The 13,095-nt window shown below is 36.7% G+C and overlaps 1 protein-coding gene across 1 annotated transcript; it reads right to left on the bottom strand.

Annotated features, from left to right (window-relative positions):
• Positions 1-11,276: 11,276 nt before the first annotated feature.
• On the bottom strand, positions 11,277-12,511 carry LOC7456791 (VQ motif-containing protein 4). The gene has a single exon (XM_002305754.4). It carries the CDS (start codon positions 12,332-12,334, stop codon positions 11,495-11,497), a length of 840 nt encoding a protein of 279 aa, XP_002305790.2. The 5' UTR covers positions 12,335-12,511; the 3' UTR covers positions 11,277-11,494.
• Positions 12,512-13,095: the final 584 nt, after the last annotated feature.

Here is a 13,095-nt window from a genome sequence, read left to right as displayed (position 1 = left end):
TAATAAAAGGGTTGACAACAACACAAATCCTAAACTATAGAAAGAACAACCTAAAATCAACAGATCTTGGCATGGAAACAAGGAGTAAGAAACGGACACCCCCCAAATTCACAACCAAAAATCTTACCCTTCACCTCCTAGCTCCATCCCTCCCTTCTTTTATCCCAACAAGCTGAAAATCATCCCATCTTTTCTTTTTGTGTATCCTTCTCTTCCCCTCCTCTATTTGGAAGGGCAGGGTGTCGGCGTATTTTAAAACCCTCTCTTGTGTTTGTTCCCATGCCCATAATGGGTTCTAAGTTCTGGCTTGTTTTCCTCATGTTGGCTACGGCCTTGGTTGTTGAGTCGACAACTTTGATGGATGATGCTGACCTCTGGGGCCTGTCCACTTTAGGCCATGACAATAACGGATTCGAATTCAGCACTGAGATGATGATGGATTCTGAGATCAATCACAGGTTGCTGGCTCAGAAGACAAGGTACATTAGCTATGGAGCCCTAAGGGCTAACTCGGTCCCTTGCAATCGTCGCGGTAGTTCTTACTACAACTGTAACAAGCGGCAAAGGGCTAATCCTTACAGACGTGGATGCAGCACCATCACAAGGTGCCGTCGGTACACTCATTAATCAATGAAGAGAATGATAACAGAAGAGAGAGCGCCATTACAAAAGAAAAAGGAAAGGATCGTTGCCCTTTGAGCATGCATCAATCTGGAATTCTTCGGTTGTCAATGTGTTAACTGCATTTCCTCCTCTAACGCTACGCTGCAGTTTAATATGGTATTTTAATTATGTCTTGTTATTTGTTGTCTGTGTTCTATTCTTTCATATTTGATGTTAAAGGTCTCTCATTGCTTCTGTAATTGCAAGTCTCTGTCTCCTCTTCTTCTGATTCTGAGCTTTATATGTAACATTTGGAGGAAATGAAAGGCTAGTATTTTATGTAATTTCAATTTAATGAAAGTTTTGATTAGGCTTTTCTCTGCATTTCTCAACCAACAACATTTGCAAGTCCTGTATCAATTTAACAAATTAAGAAGACGTGATAATATCCCAGATACGATTTCATGGTATTCTGATCATCACATACAAAATATAGAAGCTCATGATATTTAGCAAGGATAAAGCTCGTGCAAAGGCGGTGAATTCAACTAACAATCTCTCTACGGAAATATATGATAGAAGTGAAATGTCCTAAGATACCTCTGAGTAATTATAATGGCAATCAAAATCAAAATGTTGAATATGTTAACACATTGCAAACCAAAACTGATATCATGTTGAGTAGTGATTAGCAAAAAAAAAAAGACAATGAGAAAGAGAGAAAAATTCCCCACAACAAGCAACCTGGACTTGAACAAAAACCTAAGTAGATAATATTTTTCAATTTGATGTTGTTGATCACAATATTAACACTTTGAAGGGTACTTGTATTGTCTGGATTGTTGAGGCTTTGATTTGGAGTCTGTCTTGGATGGTTGATAATTTGGTGAAGACAGATTCTTTAAAAAGCTGAGTCCCTACATTGAGTGGTATTGGCATTACAGACCAAGGGCAGAGGAGTCTAGCCATCGAAGATAGGCCTCATAATCAATTAACAGATCATGTAATTCTTTAAATGAGAGAAAATACTCTCGGGCTCAAATCAGAGCAACAGTGTTGCTAAAAACCAGTTCCTAAGCCATGAAGGACATACAGTGTGATTTCATCTTGAGATAACGGTGCATCAATAAGGGAAAACTCATCGGCAATGGTTTTAACAGAGTGCAGGTACTCTATGACGCTGCGAGTTCCACGTTGCTTGATATGACATTTTAGAGGTTGCTATAAGTGGTATCACAACTGAGGACACTGAAGTCAGAATAGCATTTACGACAAGTTTATCCTAACGACACCAAAGGTGATGAGCTAAAATGGCAGCTACTTCATTCGATATCGGTAGGGATGGGTAGGTGTGAGTGCCGTCGACATAACCAAAAGGTTATAGCTGAGAAGGAGAGACTCGAATTGAGCATGCCATAAAGGGAAGTTGGTTGGTGTGAGTCGTGCAGTAATTTGCTAGGTGGCATTGATGGCTATTAGAACACTGTTAGAGGCAGAAGTGGCCATGACGGATGCAGGAAAGACAAGAAATACTCGTTGGAGTTTGGAGGCGTTAATCTGATACAATATCAAGAACGAAGAAAATGATTCCCACCCATTTCTATTGCAAGAGGAGGTATAAATACAGATTTGAAAAACTTAAATTACTCCTAAACTTATGCTAACGTATAGCAACTTATATTTATATATAGGAAAGTATGAGCTATACAAATTTCCTGAACTAGCTGATCAAGAGCAATTCAAGTGTAGGGTGCAGTTACAAATTCTGGTGCAGATTTTTTGTATGAATAATAGTTGTCCTTAGAATCCCTACCCTTTTTGTTCCCCCCCCCCCCCTCAAAGATTAAAATAATCTTAATTAACATGTTTATTATATTTAATTAAAATCATCAAAGTAACAAGATTTTAAAATATTCTTAAAAAGATATACAAGTCACTTAAAATATTTTTTTTTCTTACGGCTTAAATTTGAATTGGTAGATAGTACATTTTATGAATAATTCATTTGATGAATCACAATCCTAAATTTTTTGAAAAAAAAAATACTATAAATCATAAATTATTACTAATATCTTCATGTTGTTTCATGATATAATGACTTTGATAATTAAGGTATAATTAGAAACTAAGAAGTATGGTAATTATAGGCACCATTCTTTATTCACAAGCTAACCCCTTTAAAATTTATGTTGTATAGTCTAGAATTTGAATAAAGTAAAGATAATATTCTTCAAATATAGGTTTTGCTTGTAATTTTTTTCTTGCATAAAAAGTAATTATTTTACATTTTAAAATTATAAAGTAATTAGGATACATATTCAACATGGTCAGGCTCGATTTTCAGATGATGGAAATGTAATAATATTGTACTTTTGAACCTATAATAATAAAAGTGATTGTCTAAATTTTTTTTCCACAAATAAAAAACCAATCTGGATCATAATCAATATTGTAAATTTAAGAACATATTATCCTCCATACTCTAAGGGAAGTGACAATCTCAGCTGAACAAGTAGATTAAGGGAAGGTCAAAGTCAACAGCAGAATGACTCGCTGATACTTAGAGAGTTGCTCGCTCATGCCCAAAGCGCAAAGAGAAGACAAGAAAGTTAATCCGCTCCATTTCCTCTTTCTAAAAGTCCCTCCCGGAGGTCTGACCTCTTGGTCACAGGCTCTTACCATTGAATTACTACCTAAATGGTTTAATTAATTATTTTATTAAAACATATAATAGTTGACTCCTTAAATATTAATATGAAAATCTTTCTTGTATCAAATTTTGTTTGAGGTTTCTTGTACGAAAGACTCTTCTCTTTTCTGATCAACTAGAATTACTTTTTCATTCTTCTCTTTATATTACCTGTGATGGAGTGATCAAACAAAAAGAAACAAATATTGAGAATTTTAGCAAAGCCATCGATAATTGAGAAATCTTTAAAAAAATACTAACAGGGAATATTATGACCACGGAAGGTTCAATTTCTTTGAAAAAATAGGTTATACCATCAAAACTGAGCAATGTGATATTTCTTTCTTTAATGAATATGAAACCATTAGATTTTTGCATTCTCAAACAATTGCATTACAATCATGAATTCATTTTACTTCCAAACATTGGAATGATGCATATAAGATTATTCTATTATTGAAAAAGAAATTTTAGCCATTATGGTTAGTATTTTAAAATCTCAAAGTGATTTAATCAGTTCAAAAATTCTACTACGAAATAATTCTAAACTTGCAAAGGATATTTTTTAAAAAAAAAACTTTTAAAAGATTGCATCAAAAAAACAATTATCAGATGGCAAGTTATTTTAAGTATTTTTTTTTATTTTGATATCGTATTAATCAAAAGAGATTCAAATTCCCTCTCAGACTTCCTTACAAGAAAATTTGTACAGGGAAGACAACAACCTAAGACCACCTAAATAGAGAGATAAAGGCAAAGGAATTTTAAAAAAAAAAAAAAACAACAAAAAAGTTGAGAAAATAGGTTGAAATTATTTATTCACTTGAAAGCCCAAATGTTACTCCAACAATTAATGTCATCATTCACTTAAACAACAAAAAAAAAAAACCTCTTAGGTGGAAAAACAAAGTTCCATCAAGCTAGGTAATCTTGAGCTTCATAAATCAACAATAATTGATCCAAATCTTTCAAAATCTAAAAAGGTGGTGGTTACCTCTCTTCAAACTGTTTTTCTAAAGAAAGAGGTGGTGATTTCAAATATCCCTCTAAGTAATTTCCAAATATTTTTCAAAACAAAATTTTCAAAAGAATCCACTAATAAAACATGGGTTTTACCGTGACAATTCAGGGATCATTGTCAAAAATATTTTTACTTTAACTATCATTTTAAAGCCTGGGATATTAATAAAGCCCACTATGAGAATATACTGATCAAAACCGGATTATTCAAAATTAAACACAATTTAAAAAAAAAATCCTTATTTTGTAACCCATTCAACAGTCCAAACACTCAGGGATCATTCTTCTTTCGAAATGACCTGAAGAACCAAACTCCCACCAAGAATTCCCTGGCAAAATAATATGAATCAAAAAACCACCCAACATTCAATTACAGGGACCATCAATAAGCCTGTTTTAATACCTTCCTTGTTCAAAACAAACATTCCAGGCACTCCTCGATGTTTTATTGGAAACCAGGAACAAAAATTTAGTTTCCAATCTATTGGCGGTCCTGCTTTGGAGCTATTCCAGAAATTCTTCGAATACCAATTTGTGAAGGCTATCAGAACTTTGTCAACAAATTCCAACCAGTTCAAGAAAACAAAAATATTTTCCAAAAGTTCTCCATTTTTGCTATAATTTTAGCAGTCCATGGATTTGAACAAAGATCTCAGCCGTTAAATCTGGAAATTAGCATTTTCTTTTAATGGAAGTGTACTGAAAGTCAAACAAATCATGGTGGGCATGGGTCTATCAAGTGGGCAATGAGCTTATCAAATGGGAAAGGTGACGAGCAAGTTATGAGAAATGAAGATGATGATAATAATATTGTGGATAAGGCTACGCATGGCATTGCAACAGCAGCTGAAGATGTCTCCCGTCTGATCAGTCAACGATGCAGATGCCCAGTCAATAACCATCACTCCTGAAGATGATGATATAAATATCTCACGCGCTCAAAAGATCATGTTAAAATATCTCGGTCATTGCAAACCACGACTTAGATAACACTCCACGAATAATAAGATGATGATATAATGCTGTCGAACGGGAAAGGTAACAAGAGCAAGTAATGTGAAGTTTACGATCTTTGAATTTAGAATGTTGTAATTCCATGTGAAACTGCATGGTTAGTGTCACAGGGTTACAATCCGTCAGGGTGTAGGCTGACGAAAAGCATTGCTGGACAGTAGTTACGGGGTGGCAGCTCCCGTGACAGTAACGAAAATCGGCAAAATATGTGTGCTGCAGCACACAACAGCTAGCGCACCAATATGCTGACGAGAGTTAGGGCTTGGGCAAGGATTGTCCAAGGCTTGATGAAACAATGTTGGGATGACACAATGGCACAGTGGGGAATTTGGCAGCATTGGTGAGATCGGCAGCGTCAAGGAATTCGGCAGCGTCGACAAAATTGGCAGCAGGGGCTGACGATAAGTTTGGACAATAAACAGTCCTAGACTTGACGTAAACACTACTGGTAGGAATGGCAGCATGCATCGACAGTGGCATCGTGCATGGGCGTTGACAGATTCGGCAGCAGTGTGCGTCAACGATTCGGCAGGGCATGGTTGATGTTCGGCAACGAATCCTGACTTGGACAGCGAACGGTCCAAGCATGCGAGGCAATTACACTGGCAGCATGTGTGCTGGCAATGGGCAATTGGCTTGTGGGAGAACATGCCAATGCAGTTGCGGCAATTTTTTTTGTGGGGAAGAAGTTTGCCAGAACATTGGATAATGGGTGCTCCAGCTATGCAAGGAGTTAGGGGTAGTTTATACTTGTAACTTCCATTATCTTGTAAATAGATATGCTGTAAAATGTGTAGCATGCAGAACAGAAATGGGCATAGCACACAAGATGGACTTTGTGTAATCATTTAGTTAAGTTAATGAAAAGGTTGGGACTTGTTCATGTAATCTGCTGTGTTGATTCTGTTCATATTCATTAGTGTTATTCCGCTTGCTTGTGACATTGAAAGAGTGTGGGGATCTCTTGGGTTTGTGGGACAAACTAGTCGTAGGCAAAACACGAGTGAATCGGTGAGGAAAAGGCTGAGTCTAGCGGGGCTAGACTGCCGCGCAAGGTCTATTTTTGGGATGAAAAATTGACCCTGTGACAGTTAGTCTCTTTGGAATTCGTTTTGGGCTCCACGATATACTTATTAAACCCGAAATGATTTTGGGATCTGATCGATCTGGTAGCTAAACCGATCCAGATAGGTAAAAGACCAGCAAAGAGCAAAAAATGATTAAATTCAGTAGACCCGGTAGAGACCTGTTTTTTTTTTTCAAATGTATTTTGTTTCCCAACTAAAAACCCTTTTTTCATATTTTTTATTTGGTTATTTATCCTTTTCAAAGTTCACTATATAAATAATAGAAGAATGTTTTAGTTTTTCAGTGTAGGATAAAAAATCTTTTTGGTTTAAAAAATTCAATTTAAAAATATAACATAGTATCTTTTTAATGTGGGATAAAAAATATTTTAAAATAATATTTTAAACTTCATTATTTATAACATGTATAGCTTATATTCACATGGATTGTTTTTTAATTTTTTCATATGAAACATTAAAACTTCAAAAAAAAATTAATTTTTTGGGATTGATTCGGGTTGATCTGGATCAACCCATGTAGCCCGGGACCCAGCCTCTTGACCGGGTCAACTCCCAGGTCGGGTTTAATAATTATGCTCTACGGTATCATTAAGTTTTCGAGTGTTTTCTTAAAATATATTTGTCTTTAAAAAATATATTTTTAGTGATTTTTTAATGGTTTTAATACTAATATTAAAATTTTAATAAATATATATTATTTTAATAAATTTTAAAAAAAATACTTTAAAAAATCATATTTCCCGACAATAACAAACAAAGTAACTCACACATTTATTTTATTTTATTTTTAGTACGTTTTTCTTGTAAAATAGACTACGGGGATGTGACCTGTGGAATAATAGCTTCAATGTGATGTTCAAGTCCACTTATGACAGCCCACTTTTCGTGAATTTCTTGACAGATTTTAATTTTAACAATGTCAAAAGAAAAATGATACGTTCACACAGAAGAAAAACATAGGATAAGCAATATTAAATATTTCATAAGAAATTATTATCTATTTTGATTGTGCAAATCGAACAAATGAAAAATGCTCTTATCATTAAAAGATGATGGCTTTACGTTATGAGTTAAGAAGATCATGATCTGAGTTCTGTATTTTGGTTTGTTAATTCCCGGAAAGTGGACACAATAGCATGCATATAGCCCAAGAATTAAGTTCTTAGCGCAGTCCAACCGGTATCAGCATGAACAGCCGATCTATGCAGGGACAGGTGCTAAAGTGTACTACAGCAGCAGGCATGATGCTTCCGAAGGTTTTTTGTGTTGTGAATCTTGTACACCATGCCTCTCATACCCTCCATTCTTAGCAACTTTCGATGGGTGATGCATGGGACACATAAAACTAGCCCAACCCTCTCTCTCAAGTCTCCATCCAGCATCACTACAGGCAAATTGTTGGAGGACAGAAAAAGGGGATCCAGATTACTAATAATGGACAGTCAAAAACAACAAAGATTGGTTTCTAATAAAAGGGTTGACAACAACACAAATCCTAAACTATAGAAAGACCAACCTAAAATCAACAGATCTTGGCATGAAAACAAGGAGTATGAAACGGACACCCCCCAAATTCACAACCAAAAATCTTACCCTTCACCTCCTAGCTCCATCCCTCCCTTCTTTTATCCCAACAAGCTGAAAATCATCCCATCTTTTCTTTTTGTGTATCCTTCTCTTCCCCTCCTCTATTTGGAAGGGCAGGGTGTCGGCGTATTTTAAAACCCTCTCTTGTGTTTTTCCCTTGCCCATAATGGGTTCTAAGTTCTGGCTTGTTTTCCTCATGTTGGCTACGGCCTTGGTTGTTGAGTCGACAACTTTGATGGATGATGCTGACCTCTGGGGCCTGTCCACTTTAGGCCATGACAATAACGGTTTCGAATTCAGCACTGAGATGATGATGGATTCTGAGATCAATCACAGGTTGCTGGCTCAGAAGACAAGGTACATTAGCTATGGAGCCCTAAGGGCTAACTCGGTCCCTTGCAATCGTCGCGGTAGTTCTTACTACAACTGTAACAAGCGGCAAAGGGCTAATCCTTACAGACGTGGATGCAGCACCATCACAAGGTGCCGTCGGTACACTCATTAATCAATGAAGAGAATGATAACAGAAGAGAGAGCACCATTACAGAAGAAAAGGGAAAGGATCGTTGCCCTTTGAGCATGCATCAATCTGGGATTCTTCGGTTGTCAATTTGTTAACTGCATTTCCTCCTCTAACGCTACGCTGCAGTTTAATATGGTATTTTAATTATGTCTTGTTATTTGTTGTCTGTGTTCTTCTTTCATATTTGATGTTAAAGGTCTCTCATTGCTTCTGTAATTGCAAGTCTCTGTCTCCTCTTCTTCTGATTCTGAGCTTTAAATGTAACTTTTGGAGGAAATGAAAAGGCTAGTATTTTATGTAATTTTAATTTAATGAAAGTTTTGATTAGGCTTTTCTCTGCATTTCTCAACCAATAACATTTGCAAGTCCTTTATCAATTTAGAAGATATCCCTGATTGGCCTTGGAAGGAATCAGGACCAATGACTGTCATGATGTTCTGCCGCTAGACAACCGTGTGTGTCTGCATTCTTTATTCATTCAAGTTCTAGCAGATCCCAGCTAATTTAGTCATCTCGTTTGTCTAATTCTAGTTGCATTCGTCAACAATCCATGTATATGACATCGACACGAGAAGCATACATAATTCATATCAGAATCTGTGTCCATAAATAGCAAAAAGATTTGGACACATGTACATGATGATAATGATTATCAAGTAACTCCAAGGCCCAAGAGGAATGATGAAAAATCTTGTACTGTCCAAAACAAAGAGGGGCTGCCATGGCAGCTCCTTTCCCGGTCCAATTTAGCTGACAAATAACTTGATTTTTGTCTAAACAATCTAAAGAAGAAAAAAGCAACTTTTTTTCCGAGCTCCAAATGGACTTATTATAAGACATGATAAAAATGAAGTGTTGAGAAAGGAAAGGCATTTGTTCTTTCATCCATCTTTTGGTAGTGGGAATAAGCGCATGCTCGCAATCTTTTCAGAATTGTTCTTCACGAACGGTTCTCATCGACCATTGACATTTGTCCATGGAATGGAATGGAATGGAACTTCCCCCTTTCCACCAAAATGCTTTATCATAATAATGTCTGGTTCTCCCTCCCTTCAGCCACACTAACTAGACAAGTTTATTCTCTATTCAAATGAAAGTTGAAAAACTTGACATGCTTTTATATTATAATTAATGCGCCGAACACTCAGCATTTGACCCGTGAATGAATAAATCGACTCCCACTCACGTGATTGATTGGATTGGATTGGATTGGAGCATGCCTTGTGGAAAAGATGCAAACAGAGGAGCAAATTGACAGGGGAAGGAAGATGATGACGATGATGATTAAGACGATGGTGATTGCTGGCAAGCAAGGGGCCAAAGAGCCAAGAGGGGTCTCTCCACCCCAGACGGCGCACATGAAAGTTTCAAATTTAGCAATTAATGACCCGCCAACTGTAGGATGAAGAGAGTCTCAAAACCAAATTGTCCACGGAACGAAACAAATGGTGTGCAAGATAAAACAAGAGAAAACACAAGAGCCCACCGTTCACACCATGTTTTCTGGCTTTCCCATTACTATCCTTTTTTTTCTTTCCTTTCATCATCACAAGTCCCACCATCCCTACCACCTTCACTTTCTCACGTCCCCATTCACCACAGTTATGGTCTTCTTCGAGTCAAAAAGCAAACTTAAAATCAAGTGTTAGATTCAAAGAAAGAGAAACCAACTGCCTTGGCATGATTGCTTTTCCAGCAACTCTAGCGTTTGATTATCAAAGAAGCCCTCCAAACTTGGGAAAACTCACTCGGACGGGCCATTAATTCCTTCCTTTCCCACAAAAGTGGGCCCCGGGATTTACTTGGATCCCAACAAAACGATCCCCTTCTCCTCTGGCTGAAAATTCTACCGCTCTGGTCATTAACACCACTAATTACAGCATGGCTTCCTCCCTTACGACCCTAATTACATCCCCCACACCAAAGCAACAAGATAAAATATCAACCATTTCTTAAAAAAATAGGGAGAATTTTTAGCGGGATTGGTCAGTTCCTTGCCAAAAAGGAACTCTCATGGGCGATAAAAAAAACCAGGGCAGCACATAACAGTGCTTTCAATACAAGCACATAGAAACGCTATGCCCCTCCTGGGCATCCTTTTCCTCCACTCACGTGAGACTGAAAACAATAGGGGGTCAAGATTCCTTGCCCATTTATCCACTCTTTCTTCGACAGCAAGTCCAAGGCGCTTTTGCCCATTCTATACACACAAAAAAAAAAAAAACACCCTTCCCCTCAATCCCTTCTCACCTCGCTATTCAATCAACAACTGTTCTTACATAGCCTCTGAAAAGAGTTATTGAACTACCGAGTTGGGTATCAGTCCCATTCATTGTTGCATTTATTTTGAGAATGGAAAAAGGGACAGTCAGCGAGTGTCCTCTTCAAAATTCAAATTATAGCAGTCATCCTGCATTTCCTTTAAGAATTGCTTGATAACATAATTAAATGAGTGAGAGCTAACCACCAAATGGCTCTTAAATTCACTAGATACTGTAACGTAACAAACTAAAAGTTAGAAAATTAACCAAATTTAAGTGTAAGTTCAATTCTAATTTCTAATAATTGGCTTTGAGTTTTAGCAAGTTTACAACTACCCCTTTATTGCAAAGTTAAGCGTTACAAGAGTCAAATTTTGACTCGTCCCTTCAACTTTATTTTTTTTTCAACATGCCCAACTTTCTCATCAACCAAACACTTTAATACAATAACAAGAAAAGAAAAGGCCTAAATGAGATGGCGAGAACAAAAATAAAACAAGCATCGAAATATACAATTGAAGCAAAGATCCTCTCACTCTCTTCAAATATCCAACATTACAATATATATTTTTTTATTTTTTTTGGTTTTAGACTCATAATCAGCACCACCTTAATCAACATCAATGGCAGCAACAATATATATAATTATATATAAAAATATTACACAAAAAAAGGACTAAAAATGACATTTATTACTATCACTTTTTATTTAGGATGAAGGATTAACAGAACCTGAAATTCTTGGTGAGGTAATAGGAAATAGAGGCAGCAATCGGGGCTCCGTTTCTCTTGGTGAGGATCCGGGTGACGGGTGCAAGTAAAATCCTTTCTCTTTAATTGCTTTCTCCTCTGCATCAGTATCCATTGCCTCAGCATTAACAACGTTATTGTTGTTGGTGGTGGAGGTGTTAATGGGACTAAAACTATTAGTATACTTTGCCGATCCGGATCGGTCAAACGGGTCGGGTATTAAAGGAGTAACCGGGCTTAAAACAAGAGCTGGGAAATCGAGAATGCTTGGGGAGAGGATCTCTGGTTTCCTTGAAGAAAAACCTGAACTGGGTTGGGCAAAAATTGGATTTAAAGGGTTGATCTTGAGGTTCTTGAGTGAGTTTCTACGTTCATAAAGCTTGAACCCGGAAGACTGGTTCTTTTTGGGCATGGATTTAATTGGAGGGATGTTGTGGGTTTTAGGTAATGGGTCGACTTGTGAGGTGTTGGGGGTCGTGGTGGTGGTGGTGGTGGTGGTGGTGCATGTAGGTTTGGGTTTGGGTGATCCAGTCAACATCTGGACTACTTGTTTGAAGGAAGAACTGTCAGCTTGGACAAAAGTTGTCGGGTATGGGTTAGTGGATTCGGATCTGGAAATGGGTTTGGGTGATGGAAGTGGTGGAGGGTGGTTAATATTGTTGTTGAGTGCAACATTATTTGTGGTGGCGGTGGTGGAGCTGCTGTTGCTGTTGCTGTTGCTGCTGCTGCTGTAGCTAGTTGGTGAAGGAAACAGAGACTGTGGGTTTTGATTATCTCGATGTCTTGGTGAGGTTTCCATTGATGTTTGGGGTGGTGTTGTTCCTGCTTTCTTTCTTGTTGCTCTCTTCAAGAGACAGAAATGATGAGGACGAAAAGAAAAGTCTTTTGAACTTGAGGGAAAGTAGAGATGTGAGAGAGAGAAGGGAGACTTTTGTTACCTTGTTTGGTTTGGTAAGAAATGTTTTGGTGGGGACTCGGGACTTTGAAGTTTCCTCAGTGGTTTTACTTTCAACGCTTTTTGGGGACTCTGTCTTCACGCTCCAATTAAGGACTCCAAAGTGTGATCATCTTCGAACTGGGTGTTTAATGAGTCTTTTGACCCTAAAAATAACAAAGCTTTTTTGGTCTCCATTTATAATAAATTTGATTATTTTTTAAAAATTTTATTTTTAATATTAGTATATTAAAATAATAAAAAATATATAAAAAATTAAAACAAAAATAATTTTTAACCTCAAATACCAACACACTCTTGAACATAACACATCAAAGCCACCTTATCTACTTGTATGATAAATTTGTGATGTCCATTAACAAGATTTAATTAAATCTTCAGGATTTCTAGGTAATTTATTACATATTCAAATTAACTAAATATGTATGATAAATTTGTGATGTCCATTAACAAGATTTAATTAAATCTTCAGGATTTCTAGGTAATTTATTACATATTCAAATTAACTAAATATGTATGATAAATTTGTGATGTCCATTAACAAATTAACTAAATTGGTAAATTATTACATATTCAAATTAACTAAATTAAACGTTTCATGATAA

Source organism: Populus trichocarpa, chromosome 4 (assembly GCF_000002775.5).
Source record: "Populus trichocarpa isolate Nisqually-1 chromosome 4, P.trichocarpa_v4.1, whole genome shotgun sequence".
In the NCBI taxonomy this organism is placed as follows: Eukaryota; Viridiplantae; Streptophyta; class Magnoliopsida; order Malpighiales; family Salicaceae; genus Populus; species Populus trichocarpa.
The sequence above is the reverse complement of the archived record's forward strand: the minus strand, read 5'-3'. Positions and strand labels throughout refer to the sequence as shown.

Bases quoted from the DNA above. Each gene is read 5' to 3' on its own strand.
- LOC7456791 (XM_002305754.4), bottom strand. From the start codon at position 12,334: ATGGAAACCTCACCAAGACATCGAGATAATCAAAACCCACAGTCTCTG.